Genomic DNA, 16,335 nt, shown 5'->3' with positions numbered 1-16,335 from the left:
TTTGTAGCCGTAATGCTGCATTGTGGTGGATGTCAAACTTTCCTTCACAGAAACTTACGCCACCTTGGGGATTTCACCTAAATCTGGCCGAATAATGCTTGAAATGGTTTACTGGTCACTGACCAAAGTCAAAATGTACAAATGACGTTTCGAGAACACTACAGTGTGAACAAGGGAGCCGCAGTGCTCCCGAAACGTCATTTGTATATTTTGACTTTGGTCAGTGACCATATATCAAACTGGTACAAGCATGGCTTTGAAGACACGTTGCAGCGGGGCTCGCTCAATCGCTTGTTGCGACGGGTGGGGCTATTGTGGCGACGGGTGGGGACCCCTTGGAGTCTACCGGCCTTCTTCGCTCTCTCGACCAACGTTTGCTGGCCGTAGAGGTCACAACTGGTCAGAAAACTTCACCGAGCCACGAAGCATAACCACGCAACAAAACTCTGTCTAGTCTCCAAGCATAACCACGCATAAACTGAGCCAGACCACGAATAAACGAGGCGGGGGACCCAGCTTCGCTTTTTACCCAGTCTTCTCGCCACTAGTGCGACGGTTCCCCAGATTTCTTAATTTCTTTTATTTTCGGCTTTGTTTTATCGAGGAGGTTTTAAGATTCATAGTTCAGATTTCAAAAATCAATCAGTAAATTGGCTGCGTACTCAGGTCCACTGCAGAACGAACGCCTCTCATATCGACCTCCAGCCGCGGCTGTCCTCCGCGACTCGAATTCATTGTTTACCTCCCAATTTTATTCTTCCCTCCACCGAGTTTTTTCCCTCCCCTTCTAGACGCTTCTCTCGGCATCCCCTTTGTAACCGCTGGGGTCCATTGATTGTCAGTTCGACTTCGTGGTTGTATTAGTGGCTAGTCATAGGAATTCGCGTTGCAATTTTAACTGAGACAAGCGCTTCAGCAGTACGTAGAAAACGGAAGCGACCATTTATCGAAACGAAACGAGTTAATAAGAATGACTTCACAGTAACAAATTTCCGAGCCATCTCCACTAACGCAAAACTTGGGGAGGGGCGAAGCATGCAGTGTAAAAGTGTATCCTTGGTGCCTTGACATTTTTGCCCACGCAGATGAAACCCTTTGGGGGTAAGGTATACAGCTTCGCTGCGAAATTCTCTACCGCGAAGCGTTGGAAAATGAGTGTCCCGGTGTTTTAGTACCGTGACTACACGAGACGACGACGCCGACAGGAGATGACGACAGCTCGAGCCCGTGATGGGCTTTGTTCGTAAACCAGAAACACGATAACAGCGTATGCTCTAAACACACAGAAAGTTAGGCGAAGGCGAACAAAAAAGCTAAAAGCTCCGAGTTCGGCTCAAAAAATTGCCGGCAATGGATGAACCACCGTCTTACCTGCTGTGGTCGACTGGTCGCAGTCCGTGCTGAGGCGATGGGCACTCCTGATTGTCGGCAGGCTGCTGATAGCTGGGCACGGGCAGCACGACCCCGTCGCTCAGTCGAGGCCGGCAATTCAATGCGTGGCCGATGAGTAGGCAGCACACATAGCTTGCCCTGCAGCCTGCCTGGGCTTCCGCGGGTCCTTGGACTCGGGAGACGGGCGTTTCGCAGCTGGCAAGCTTCCGAAGCTTCGACCCCGCTTTGTGGTGGTGGTGGTGGCCCGAAAAATGGCGCATACCCACTTAAGGGGATTGGCCAAGAAGAGTTATGTTTTCATTAGAATAAATCAAGCAAGGCAAAATAATGGAGCAGAAGAAAGAATTTGGTCTAGGTTAATGAAAGAGAGAGAGAGGAAACACGAGAAAAAAAAAACACAGAGAGAAGAATAGGAAAACTATAGTAAAAATCAGCCTAATCGGAATGTTTTTAACACTGCAGACGAGCCGTCTCCGAAATGAAGGAGTGGATGGCGTTGCACACGTCCCTATGGCATCGGCTTAGACTAGTCCCCCCAAACGACAAAAGCACAGGTACAGTTAAAGGCAGTCCAAGACGTAGCAGGGGAATCTCCAGCAGCCTTCTCCGATGGTTGGAAAATCGGCGGCAAAAAAGAAAGAAATGCTCTTCGGATTCAATTTCTTGGCAAAAGTGGCACAAAGGGGTGGTTATCAGATTTGCCCTGAATAAATACCGATTAAGTGGTGGCACACCACAACGAAAAGAAGTTATCAATACTTCGCACAAGCGAGTTTGGCACAAACTTCTCTCCCAGCGGTACCTGAGGTGTTCAAGTTCAGGAGAAGTGTTCAGACCATGGTCGGAGGCATCTTGATTGAACAGGTATTGGCGATAGCGTGCCAACAACACGCAAGAAAACGGGAGAAGAACCTCGACGATCGGCAAAGCCAGAGCTGTTTTAGCTAATATGTCAGCGGTTTCATTGAGGGTTAACCCACAGTGGCCGGGCAGCCAAACGAGCCGAATCTCCCGCACATGAGTGGGGACGCAGGAATAAAAAGTTTTGGCAATAGGATGTAAAGTTTCTGAGGAGAGAGCCATGCACACGGACAAGGAGTCGGTGAGTAGCATCACGGAAGAATTCGCCGGATCAAGTTTCAGGATTGCAAGGAGTAGAGCAAGAAATTCTGTATGAAAAATGGGGATAAAATCTGGTAATCGCAATGAAAAAGACCAGTTCAACGTCGGAGAGAAAATTCCCACCCCAACCTTTTCGTCTTTTTTCGAAGCGTCAGTTGCAATGACCACGTGGGATGGGTATTCGGACTGGTGAGCCAGGAGAATGTTATTTAGTATGTTAGGCGGGAGAAGCTTAGCGTTTTTAGGGAAAATATTATCAAACGAAATCCTTACTACTGTGGATGGTATCTGCAAGGCGGGAACTGACAGGAGGGTGGTGTTTAATGGAGTAAGCAACGAATTGGCAAAAATGACCTGTGGGCGCCGGAGACGAGACCAATATATACCAAAAAAGGACCTTGCATGCTGGAGGAAAACAGCCTGTGGTCTGGCCAGCGGGGACTCAAAGAACTTTGCGAATGCATTAACGGTTAGGTATTTGAACCTGGAGTTCAGCGTTAGGACTTCGGCTTCTAAGTACAACACTCTAATCGGGACGTAAGCGGGCAGGCCTAAGCAGCAGCGCAATGCTTGACGTTCTAATTCACCAAAGGCAAGAGCTTATAGGCCGCAGAGCCAGAGAACAAAACGCACCCAAATTCTAAGACTGGGCGAACATACATGCGGTAGATCATCAAGAGTGTATCTGCTCTCTGACCTGAACGCTTGTGGCTAAGGCCCCTCAAAAGAGCGACAGCGCGGGAGCCTTTCACTGCAATGTGCTCAATGTGGAGACGCCAATTCAATTTACTGTCATATATAACTCCAAGGTATTTTAGTGAATCAACCTGCCGAATGGATTGTTGGCGATAGGATAACGAAATAGATATTGGGTCCGTAAGGGGGAACACGAGAATGGCACACTTATTACTATTTAACGAAAATTTCAGAGTGTCCAGCCATAATTCTAGAGCATTCAGATACGACTGAAGGGAATGAAACAGGGAATGAATATCCTGCGAAGAAGAGAAAAAGGCAATGTCATCTGCATAAACGTATGTTTGTACATCAGGCTGACTAGGTATGGAGCTCAAGAGCACATTAAATAGCACTGGGGAGATGACAGACCCCTGGGGGACTCCACGCGTCTGCTTATAACGAGAAGAGGCGTAGCCATGTTGGTAACAAAAGAACTCTCTGCTTTCTAGAAAAGCCGCTATCCACGCAGTGATGTACTCCGGGAATGAATAATAAGCCAGGAGATCTAGGAGGATGCCATATTCCACGCTGTCGTAAGCTTTTGAAATATCCAGAGTGACCAATGCTGCAACCTGCTTATTCCGTCGTGCCCACTGAATGCGACTTTCTAAGTCTATATGTGCCCACCAAATGGAGCATCCTTCTCTAAAGCCAATTTGTCTGCAGTTTAGGATATTCTTATCAGTCAGAAACTTGTTAATCCGGGGAAGCAAAACGCGCTCAATCACTTTAACTAGAGTAGATGTTAGAGCTATCGGCCTAATGTTATCAATTGAATAACCGAGCTCCGGCTTCTTGGGGAAAGGCAGACTTTTGGCCAAACGCCATTCAGGCAGAATCCATGCGTTTCTAAGTGTAACGTTAACTACATTTAGCAAATCTGCCGGAGCTTCATTATACAACAATTTTATCATTGCGGTGGTAATACCATCCGGCCCTGGCGCAGACTCTGGGAGGGAAGAAATCACTTTACCCAGTTCGCCTATAGTGACCTCTTCAAAATCAGCTGAGCCTAGAGTACGACGGCTTGTAGGGGGAATCCTCGACGCAAATCGCAGCTGTAGGTCACTAGCAATATTCTCTAGGAAGTCTACGATTTCTTCCGGCGTACGAAACAGGGAGGGTGCGTTCAGAGAGGGGGCACATGATTTCCTAGACCTCATAAACTTGAATAATGCTTTTTTACGATGTGGTTCTGATAGGGCTGAAAATCGGCCAATGTTAAAGGACTCCTTTGCACGTAGTACAGTTCGCTTGAAAGTTGCGCGGTAAAATTTAAAATTAACCCAGTTAGCCGGACTCTGATTGTGAAGAAACTGCTTCCAAGCGGCTTTCCTACGTCGGAAATCTCTGGTACATTCTTCATTCCAGCAAGGACCACACGAGTTGTTGTGGACTGATGCAACAGTAAATTTTGCTTTACGTATGGAATCATTAATAGCTGTGATCACGCTTTCAGCCCTGCAGGTTTGTTCCATAGGTGGAAAAGTAGAGAGTGCATTGCCCAACGCCGAGGAAAATTTAGTTATATTGATGAATGAATGTACTCTGTGGCTAGGTATTTTCGCGGTGCAAACTATTTCGAAAAGAATAGGGATATGATCACTGTTCGTCTCGCAATCAACTGTTGACCACGAGGATACCAGCCCTGACGTTGCAAAAGTGAGGTCAAGGACAGACCGCGACTGACCACTAATAAAAGTGGCATTGCCCATATTTCTACAGTGAAGGTCATTATCCCCTGCCCATTCCCACAGACGTTTCCCTGACGTGTCTGTCCTAAATCCCCAAGATACATGATGGGAGTTGAAGTCTCCCGCGACTACCACAGCTTTCTGGCACACCGCGATAGCCGAATCTAAAGGTCTGACTTCGAAAACTCCGTGGGGGAAATACACGTTTACCAATGAAAAAGGCTTGCAACCCGGCAGAAGCAAATCAATACCGAGAATCTCACATTGAGAGGACAAGAAGTCAAAAGTCTTAAAGGCATTACGGCGGAAATTATTAGATATTAATATTAGTAAACCCCCACCGCGACCTTGACGGTCCAGTCGGAAAGTTTTATAATTATGAAACGTAAAACAAGTGCCGGAGTCCAACCAAGTTTCTTGTAAGAAGATAATTTCAGGGGAAAATTTAGCAGTTAAAGAGTAAAGGTCGGAAGAAGAGGATCGAATCGAGCGGCAATTCCATTGTAACACTTTAAGAGACGCCATGACTAGTTATATGTTAGCCTCAGTCACCGCTTTGGTTAGGATATCCTCTGGCGTGGTGCTGCGTAACTGGGCGTTCCTATTTTTTGTTTTCGCAGAGGGACCGGGTGGAGGGGACGTGCCTCTCTTGTTGGAAAAGGTAACAATCATGTCTTCAGGCGATGTTTCTCCACACGAATCTAGAGGTAGCGGGACTGTGGAGCAATCCATAGGTGGGTGACAAGTGGACTGGGAAGCTGTAGGCGAAGGTCGCGTCTCATGACATGGATTGTTCAGTGTGATTTGGCTGGTAGAGGAAGGAAAAACAGCAGGTACAGATGCAGCGCTTTGAGACTGCGCTGGTGCAAGCACTGTTGCATTACTTGCCAAGGTGTTGGTGCAGAGTGGGTTTACCACGGAAGCTGTCATTAGTGGGGCTACTGGAGAGTTCTGAGGAGGAGCAGTGACGGCCTCAGGAAGACTGAACGGTGGATTTGTAGAGTTGGAGTTGAGCTGCGGCATGAAAGCGAGTATGCCCTGGAATGCTTGGAGCAGTTGAGAGAACTGCGACGACATCATCTGCATTTGCGCTTGCATTTGCTGAAAGCCTTCTGAAAATATACCTGACATACGGTCTACCGCTGCAGGCATGGCTTTTGCGATAGCAGCATCTACCAGCGAAGGCAAGGAAGGGTCCGTTGTAGCCACCTGACGAGAGGCAACACCCGCGTATCCGAAAGCCCGCTCTCTGACAATGGCTGCGGCTTCCGCCCGCGAACATCGACGTTTCTCTAGAACTTCGAGCAGACTGACTTCCTGAGCTCGTGCAGGACAGTTGGAGTAGTCCGCTGGGTGTCCTTGTTGACAGAGGCAGCACTTTACCTCATCTGCGTTGCATTCGGAAGCTGAGTGCGCGCTCCCACACGAGCAGCAACGAAGGGACGATTTACAACCCCCCAAAGAGTGCCCAAATCGCCAGCACCGTTTGCACTGCAGAGGACGTGGATTTAAACGATCAACTCTGAAAACGAGTGGCCAGACCTTAATTTCAGAGGGGCAAGTGAGACCTGCAAATGTGGCGATGACTGATTCAGTGGGGACCCTGGTGTTATTGGCCTCTCGGCTACAGCGATACACTGCAATCACCCCAGCATCTGCAAATTTGTGGAGCACGTCCGTGGCGCTCAACTCTGCGCTAACACCCCGTATGATGCCCTTTGAGCACGCAAGATGGTGAGGGATGAACGCACTCACCGGAATGGAGCCGAACATGCGACAGTTTAGCAGGTCAGAAATGCAGGACAGATCTGAGGACCTACACACTAGGCCACCCTTGCCGAATTGCCGGACCTCGGTCACCGACTGGTAGTGCTGCGTGGCAACCTGCAGGGCCGACTGGACTGCCTCGGGATGGTTGAGACGAATGGACGCCCCATTAGCCGGAACCAGAGCCACAGGAACCCTGTTCACGCCACCACTGGAGAATAAATTCAGAGGCAGCTCCTGCGCAGAAAGGGAAGCCGACCAGGGCGATGGCTCCTGACCGGGAGAGCTGAACGACATCAGCTCACCTGCTTCCCGAACCTACAATTTAGGAAATGCTCCAGCGTTAGAAAGTGCTCTCTAAACGAAATGAAAAAGCAATCTGAAATCTAAAAAACTTGGCCAAAACCCGCAAGGGGAAGCAGAGAACAGGGGCGAGTAGCCAAAGACACGTCAACCCTTCAGCTCGACGATGCCGGGTGACCGCGTTGGTTGGTTGGTTGGTTGGTTCCTTATGATATGGCGCGTACCCACGCGGGGGATTGGCCAAGAAGCTGCCAGTAATAATTAGGCTGTGACCCGGTTTATTTTAGAGAAAAAAAAAAAGGAGTACGAGAAAAAACATTGAGAGTAGAAAAAAAAAATCTTTGGATTGAACAGGATTGTCAGGAAAAAAAAAAAAATCTTGCGAATGAAGGCATAGCTATCTAGCAGGGCATCCGGCCTGTCGCCGCAACAAAGGAATGAAAGGCGATCACGACATCTCTGTGGCAATATCCTACGACGGAAGCACCCAGGGAAAGAATAACGGTTAAAGATAAAGGGAGATTCAGCCGATTAAACGTGTATTCAAGGTGCGTGCGTCGCATCGAGGAAAAGCTGCGGCAATTTAAAAGAAAGTGTTCTATTGTTTCAGGGGCATTGCAGAAAGGGCATTGAGGAGATAACGCCTGACCAGCTTTGTATAGATAAAAATTTAAAGGGGGGATTCTGCAACGAAATTTTGTGATTGCGACCTCACATTTACGAGATTCGCAGAATTTAGGCTTCCATAAGTGAGAGAGCGTGTCACCAACCTCGCGAGCCCGTCTTCTTCGTCTTTGCGCGTCACTTCAATGCTTCGGGCTTTTCTGTCGGTTCACTTGTGGTGACATCTTGCGAAGCACACACCCCCACATGGTTGATTGCCCAGCTTCGGCCACCACATGAGATTACTCCCCAAGCAAGAAAGTTGTAAGGTTCCTGTAACCGCGCACAATTTCACAATCTGTCTCTATTTGCATCTTCAAGATTAAGACGATAATGCCATTTAGACGCTACTCGTTCAGCCTTACTTTTATCATTTGAAGGGTACCAACATTTAAAAATTTGGGTGGAATGTTCATTTTTGTTGTTCTCGGCAATGCGAGGTGACCTTCACCGATCTGCGCTGCAGGATTACAAGGCCTAATTTCAATCTGTTCAGATTAGGACTTTCACTTACGGAACTATGTGTGCGGTGCCAGGTCCCTGAAACAATCGAACACTTTTTTTAAGTGCGAATGCACTTCTTAAGCGAGCCTGAATCGTCCGAAGCCGTAGTCCGCATAGCAACAGCTGCGGGTGCGCGCGCTCCTCGTCTTCCCTAGCAACGGGGGGAGATGGGCGCGCGCTGCCTGGCCGCGTGCCCATGGCTCATTCTTATTGTTGTTCCTGTTGACATGGCCCATACCCACGTGGGGGATTGGCCAGGAATCGGGCGTGAGAAGGGCTAATGCACCCGCTTAAAGGAGTACTGACACGAAATTTCAAAGCTGAGATCCGCTCTAGCAATCAAGTACAACGACAACACAAATAGGTGTCTGTGAATAAATGCATCTTTCTTTCTTTGTAGTTGTGTGTGTGTGTGATCTCTCTTTCGCGAACATTACCGAACCGCGCAAATTCAACTCGTGCATTCGCACTTTCACATTCTTCCCCTCGGGGAAATGCGGGGAATTTTCTCGACTGCCGCCGCTTCTCAACAGCTAGACAACTGCTTTTGAAGGGCCCAATTGGGCGTTTTGGGCTGACTTTTTCGATTCCACTTATATTATCTATTGGCGCATCAAATTTGCAGTTTGTAAAAAGGGATATATATAATTGCATTCAAACTTTTCTTTCTGCTTCAGGTCGTTTGAATTGCTGAAGAATGCTAATTAATGGGGGATTCGGGTTTTATTCACAACTGAGTTTCCTTTTACAGCCTCTTTTCGGAAATAATTTAGTACTTTGAAGTCCCCACGTATTCAACAACCGATTTAGCCCTGGCCAATCCCCCCTTCGCAATCCCGGCAGTGTTGCTTCGAATTACTATAGGTCCCTGCATAAAACACGCAAGCAAATTCACCCACCGGACCCATACGCCCGGTGGGTGAACTATAGTGGGAGTCATATAGCCCACGCTGTTTGTCACGGATTACCGGAGTTTTCATGTAGGAGAATAACGCCGAGCGCTTGTCGGATGCATCGGTGCAAAGAACAAAGCCGTTCCATAAGTATAGCGCTAGTAGAACAGGAACAGAAGGCCACACCCTTTTACGGGCGAAGCTCCTTAGGGGCTGGGGCTGTTGGCGTCTCCTGTCGTCATCGTTGTAATCATGGTCGCATGTAGTCACGGTACTACAACACCGGGAAACTCGTTCATTCCTCGTCCTAGCACGTAACGCGCACTAAAAATAACACTGGGACACTCGTTTACGCCTCGTGCTGGGGCGCTTCGTGCTTCAAGGACAACAATTTTACAGTAAAGCTCTATACCACTACACCCCAATGGTTTCATCTCCGTTGGCAAAAACGCCAAGGCACTGATACACTGCAAGCTTCGCCCCTCCCCAGGTTTCACGTTAGTGGAGATGGCCCGGGATTTTTAATGTACTGCAGGCCTGTTCTTGCTCGGGAGGCCAGTGTGTTATGAACGGCAGAGGCGATATCGAATGTAACAGTCTGCATATTAGGTTAGTGCAATGTCGAGTGAAACAATTTAAACACTTAAAACAACAGTTAACGCAGTGAAACCACACTTTCGATAAAACGCACCAATGTGTTTCCACAAAACGGCATTAGATAAAGCGCTGTTTGATAAAACGAGCAATGCTTCCATAAAACGGCGTTCGATATACTGTCTGGTAACCCTTTTACGGCATGCACCCCCGCCCCCTCCCTCGTAATATATAGAGGGACCGAAAAGAAACCACAGTCGCTTGGCATCGTGGAGGTTCTCAATTCTGCGTTTCATTATCTTTCCGGTCCTGGGTGCGCTTTGTGTCGAACTTGCTACAAAGGACTCTCCTCTTTGGCCTTTTGTCTCACCTCGCTGCATTTATGGCCTCCTGCGCTTCAGCCTTGTTCACGCACTTTTGGTGGCCATCTCAGCGGTGAGCACGGAAACTTACGGTACATCCGTGCCAACTGCAATCGGTGCCGCCGCGGCGTGCCTTTGTGAGACTTTGTAAGTTCACCAACGCATGTACAATACCTTGATCTCATCACGAGATATGGTGTAGAAAAGGTGCGAGTGAATTTTACACGAAAGGGCATGGCCCCTCGGCGAGGAAATCACGTGACTTCACACAGTTACGCCAAAGCCGATGCCGCGCCGTGCTTCTGATGCCCCCCCCCCGCCGCCCTGAAAAAACGAAGAAACCCTCATAACTTCCTCCTGCTCATTAACACAATAAATGTTTGTTTCTCTCTCTCTCTCCGGTTGGCTTTAGAGCACTCCAGGGCACTCTAAAGCGGCTGCGCGTTCGCGTGGTCTAAACCGTGCGCTCCAGGTGTGTTCAGTTGGTCGTCGTCAACGTCTGACCGCCCTGTCTCCCAAGTGGGAGCAGCACCAAGATCTGGACGCGAGCGGGTCACCTGACAGCGGCCGCCGTCTCGGCCGATTTCTGTAACTTCGCAGCCACCTCACCGAAGCGTAGCCAGCGGCTTGTCGTAGGGGTGTTTAGTCGAGCGTGGTGTTTTTTTTTTTCTTTTCAGTACCTCTTACGCAAACAAAAGTTCTCTTTGTAGCTGTAGCTGTAGTATACAAAAATGCTCAGGGTAAGCTCATTCTTCTCAACGTTTTTAATTTCAGAACTAATTTCAGAACTAATTAGCATTGACGTTTCAGTCGATTGTCCATAGCGGAGACCATGGTGGCATTCTAACAGCAGTGCCGTTTATTTCATTTCATTTTATGACTTTAATGGTCCCCAGAGGGCCATTACAAAAAACATACAAACATACAAAAAAGCCATGAGTCTGCATAAAAAACAGCTTGCGACGTTCCGCATAAATATTGATGGACAGTTGATTGCTGCAATGTGGTGAGGGGGGCCATTCCAGTCTTTTGCTGAACGAAGAAAAAATGAGGCAGCAAGAGTAGCGGTGCGGGAACGTTGACATGCAACTGTGCACATGGCCATTGCATGCCATAGGATCTGCGAAATGGTGGGGATGTCACGAGACGTCACGAAGCCAAAGACGAAGCAGATGTCTTCAAGGAAAACAAGTTTATTTGAGCGAACTTGTTCTCCCCTAACAACTTAAATAATACACAGGCGGCGAAGCAGCAGTCCACAAAGTGACGTGCGTAAGCGAGCGTCGGCAAGTCGAATACCCCGGCGTCTGCTTTGCACGCTTTTATCTTTCAGTGCGAGTGTTTCTCGAACCGTCGATTTATATCCAGAACATTGCAGATCAAAGAAGATTATTCTAGGCTGTTGACGTTAGTTGGAAACGCTCTGCCTATCAAAAGAGAAAGAGATAATGCGTGCGGCATAGAAATAAAGAATGGAACACGCGCTTACAGGCCGGCGCAGCCTGGCGGTAAGAGCAAAACATAAAAAAACGAATCCCATGCACGGTTCACGATAATATGTACTGTACGTTTGCATTGCAAATGGACCGTGAAGAAGTTTACGAAACAACCAAAGGGTAGCAATGCGGCTGCGGGAAGACAGAGGTGACGGGCCAAATTGTACTTTCAAAGACGATACGCTAATGTTATAGGCATGTGAGTTATGAATGAATCTAGTGGCACGGTTTTGACGTGATTCGGGGGCAGTAATGAGATGCCCGTGTTGTGGCGACGCATATTCCGGCTTGCTTCTAGGGATTGACAATTAAGCTAGTAGTTTTACATGACGAGGTGCGTTGCGCAGAGGACGTTTTAGGAAACCGAGTGTACGATTAGCAGCTGCGATAATATTCCGGATATGCTCAGTCCAAGTTAGGTCACAGCACTAAGTTAGGCCAAAGTTTTTGTATGGATGCATCAGTTGAACATGAGTGTTTGAAATTATGTAGGAAGTGATCAGCGGGCTATGGCTTCGCTGAAAGGACATAAGTTAACATTTGTTAGGATTCTATTTACCAGTGTTCTACTTACCAGTGTTCTATTTATCAGTGTTCTATTTACAAGTTCTATTTACCAGTGTTAACACCAACGCTGTGCTTGGTTAAAGTCACTTTGAAGTCTAATTTGGTCAGATACATTAGTTAGTGTGCGGTACAAAACGCAGTCATCTGCAAACATGCGTATGTTACAAGTTCGTTGGGGGTCATTAAGGTATATTAGAAATAACAAGGGGCCAAGGACGGAACCCCGAAGGACCCCTTAGAGTTCCGTCCTTGTCGCTTATTCTGGAAGTCACTTTTTCGTAAAAAAATAGTTCTTTTTTTTGAGAAAAGAGGGAGTTTAGAGGCTGGTGTATAGCTGCTGACGTCATTATTATTACAACCTATACTAATTACTCATATTTTATCCATTTCCATTGCACAGGAAAAGCAACCGGTTTCTAAAATCACAATAAATTGGCGCAGCTTGCAAGGCAGAGCAGAGCTGGTGGCCCCTCTACCTTCGTCGGAGACATGGATGTTCACCTCACACGGATTTGCGAACTTGTCGCTGAGAGTTCCCCAGGGTGGCAAGCCCAGATAATTTTGTCCGCAGCCTTTTAGATCTCTCCCAAAGTGGACCGCGTTAGCACGCGCTAGGACCCGCGCAAATCGGCTTCGCGAATTCGGCGTCCTTGGCGCTTAAACTGGAGAAGAGAACAGCGCGCGACAGATGACGCCACTAAACGCTGGTCCCAGTGTTCTCGAAGGTCGAGCGGTGCCGGCGCGCGCGATTACGTCATAACTAGGCGAGGCTTGACTCCGTTTACACGGCTGGGTCGCTGGGTGACGGTCGACCGCGCCTTGCGCCGGAGTTTTTTTTTTTTTTTTTGTATTTCTTTTGCGAACGCCAACGGACCAAACTCAAGCGTAAAAGCTCTGCAGAGCTGTTACGCTATGAGGCATGAGATATTTAGAACGAAAGCAACCGATGGTCTAGATACACACATGGCATGTCTAATGTTTGCCAAATCTCGTTTGCCACACTAAAGAAACACAAAATTCGAACGCGCTTTGCTTTCACGAGTTGTGAAAGCAAAAGCGTTAGTGCCCATTCGAACGACGCCGAGTGCTTTTGGGTGAGTTTTGCGTTGCGACTAACGTTCGCTTATTGGCTGCGTTTTTCCGCTTGGACGGCCGAGGATAATTAGTGTAGGCCGCGTGTCCCTGCCACCGCGCGCTGAACGGTGGCCTCCGCCGCACTTCATCTGCGCTGCCCAGGCGTTGCATTTTCAGTAACTCACGATGTCACCCGCGTTGACGCCCGTCGTAGTCCGCACCGTCGTTGTCCGCACCCCTCCCCCTACACTATAAAAAAAAATACTATACGGCTTCTGGTTTCGATCCCTCGACCCTGCGGGCGGAACGCAATGTACATGGTGCTCTACCCACTGTGCCACAAAGCCGACACAGAATGAGACGCTACGAACGCGCCTTATATCCTTGACTCATTCAAACTACGTCAAGAAGCTGATGATACAACGCATTCACTGCCACCAACTCCCCAAACACTAAACGTTAACGCAATACACCCACCCCCTATGCGACGCATTTACTCGAGTCCCCCTTGCGGGGAGATGGGCCCAATTTTTTTTGTGTGTGCATTTCGGATACAAAGCACGTTGCAGCCAATGGGAACTCGGAGCCGCAACAGACGCTCCGACGCTGACTTCCTTGCTGTGAAGTCCATTTAAAGCTCTCGCTTTAAAATAAGAAACAAAATCCGCAGTACATGTACAGGTCCGCGACCTGGAGCCTGCATACGTTGCTTCCCATAAACTCCCATAAGAAGTTGCTTCCCATAAGAAGGCTGGATAGCACGTGCTGTTCTCGGCCAATTCTAGTGACCGCCGCCACATTTGCAGGGGAGCAGGGACTCGGGGAGGCTGACTTCGTAGATTTCCAGACGAAGCACCCGAATGTTGTCCTCCGTGAGGGAGCGCCCGTAGATAGAGCTAGGCTTCGCCAAACCGACCAGACATCGAAGTCTACGCCGCTACCCGCGTCAATTAAGTTCAGCTGCCGCCGCCGCGAGAGGCTGCAGTGCCGTTCCTGTTGATCTCAGGATTAGACACGATATGAAAGATAATCCAGTGTTGGTTGGCATGGGCACTTTTAGTATCACGACACAAATTTACACATCAAACTTTTGACGAAGTACGTACAAAATTCCAGTACTCAGCTGTACCGTACACCTTTGCCCCATTTTTGCAAAGCTTCGTTTCAATTCATTTTTGCACATTCGTGTGCTTGCGCTACTAATAAGACAGACGTTGAGCGAAGCTCCGAATCAGGCTCCTCGCTAGCAGCGCGCCAGCCGAATGGGTTCACAAGAGACCAAGCCAAAGCACTTTAATAAGTAATCCTTGTTTTACAGTCCTTGATAGAACGCGGGCAGCACGAGGACTCTTTAGGGCCAGAGGTCTCCTAGAAATTCATATAAAAGTCCACAGAGTGAAATCGAGCGCTAGGTCGTGTCCCGGGCATGATAATCGACGTCCGTAGTTGAAACCGAAACTGTCGTTAAGTGCCGTTGTAATTTTAAGAAACGACAATAGGTAAAGCAAACAAACGTAAACTGTTTGGTGGGAACTCGACTGCCGAGCGGAGGGGGTCGCTCTAATCGCATCACTCTAATTTGCCACTTGCGTCATTTCTAGAGCTGAGTAGGAACTCTACATGTGATCATACAGAACTCTATAGTCGGGGAGGATATCTAATTATCAGTCTTAAACTGACTTTAGACTCCACAAGACACAATTCGACATTCCTTCTTCTCGATAATTTTGGTACTGCTACCGCTGCTGCCGCCGCGTGTCCGCAACCACAAATTGAAGATTCCCACTATGCTCTCTGTATTACTCAACCACTACCTCCTGTATTTTTATTTTTATTTTTTGAAGAGGGTGCTTGACGTCTCTATCAACAGGCGGCGTTGTTGGAGGCGAATGGAATATTCGACACGTGCGATATGGCGAGCGCCGAGGTGAGTGCGGGATCATTTCTGTTTTTGTTGGCAAAACGAAAAACATCCGTGTGCTACGTGCTCCGTCATATCCTACTTCTGTCTCATATTTAGCATGCGCCGCCTTGGAAGTGTTCAGTCCGTGTTTCTTGTTACTCGTAAGCAATCGAGCCGATAGCGGCTAGCGACGCGGGTTGGCGCCGACCAGCGTTCCGAAGCTTAATCGCGCCTCCATATCGGGGATTTTGATAAAAAAAGAAGCGAGGCAATTATTGCGAATGTTAGCGGTTGAGTTAAGGTTGGGGTGATAGCACGTTAGATGTTAAGCAGATCACAGCAATCTTTTTTGTTCTTTTATTTCGCTAATCGGTGGCAGCCGTAGCGCGCAAATTGTTAGGCCTATCTTCAGTTGCGTTGCGCTCGGTGATAATGTGGCGGCTGCAGCTGGAAATCGATAGTTATGAGGTGGGGTGGAGTAGTGGTAGGGATAAGATATGAAAGAAAGCGGACATTCTTCTGACTTCGCGTTGACGCGGTGAAATGAAACTTGATATGCCGCAGTTCGCGTTGTTTAGGAACTGCCGGTACATCGCGAAACGCCCCTCGTGTGGCTGTATTCACGTTGTCTTTCAGTATTGATTTTGAGGCGGTAAAAATATCAGTTTTTTGTTTTTGTTTTTGGACTCGTGATTTAATTTCATGGTTGTGACTATATATGATCTAACCCATATGTGCATTAAAACTCGCGCAGCTCCTGCATACTCGAACCGTTACTTTGTCAGAATAAAGGGCTCGGGCTGTACCGAAAAACCGACTTCGGTGCATTTTCGGTGGCTATTAAACGTGGACATTCTTTTCGCGTTTTTTTTTCCTCATATGACGCAATGCCATGCCCTGGTGTTGCAAGAAACAGAAACGAATAACAAAAAATTAACGCTTCTCCACGAAGTGAATCATGACGAGTGGGCGAAGCACTGGGGGTCGTTCTCACCATAAATCATCCCTGCCATTGCCCACTCGCGCATGTAAATGAGTGACAACGCGTGTGTACAGTATATACAATTCCAATCCAATCATCGGGCATGCGTAACGCTGTCTGCTTTTTGGCTCTGGCATTTCGATGCGTTGTGGGCGGTTGTCGCTGTACAATGCGGTATTTCTCTCTCCGAATATGTCCGCGCGATAAAGTGGCGCCCTTAAAGTGCTGTGTGGAATTGAATTCCCGGAGTACAGATTCCACTTACCCCGGCGCCTTATAGT

At 48.1% G+C, this 16,335-nt stretch overlaps 2 protein-coding genes across 3 annotated transcripts in view; one reads left to right on the top strand and one right to left on the bottom strand.

The window, feature by feature from the left end:
- Positions 1-1,333: 1,333 nt before the first annotated feature.
- Positions 1,334-7,010, bottom strand: LOC144148615 (uncharacterized). Its single transcript, XM_077680126.1, has 2 exons — positions 5,831-7,010; positions 1,334-1,443 (listed from the first exon to the last, which is right to left on the bottom strand). Exons 1-2 carry the CDS (start codon positions 7,008-7,010, stop codon positions 1,334-1,336), a joined length of 1,290 nt encoding a protein of 429 aa, XP_077536252.1.
- A 7,958-nt stretch (positions 7,011-14,968) lies between these two features.
- The window catches only part of LOC144149396 (protein CASC3-like), a 31,086-nt gene continuing 29,719 nt past the window's right edge, over positions 14,969-16,335 (top strand). For both annotated transcript variants that reach the window (XM_077680956.1, XM_077680955.1), the window contains exon 1: positions 14,969-15,096. In XM_077680956.1, coding sequence (XP_077537082.1) covers positions 15,082-15,096 — 15 coding nt within the window. In that variant the 5' untranslated portion in view covers positions 14,969-15,081. The remainder of the gene's footprint in view (positions 15,097-16,335) is intronic.

This window comes from Haemaphysalis longicornis, unplaced genomic scaffold, assembly GCF_048455015.1.
Source record: "Haemaphysalis longicornis isolate Haplotype H1 unplaced genomic scaffold, Haemaphysalis longicornis Haplotype H1 scaffold_8, whole genome shotgun sequence".
In the NCBI taxonomy this organism is placed as follows: domain Eukaryota; kingdom Metazoa; phylum Arthropoda; class Arachnida; order Ixodida; family Ixodidae; genus Haemaphysalis; species Haemaphysalis longicornis.
This window is presented reverse-complemented; position numbering and strand designations above follow the sequence as displayed.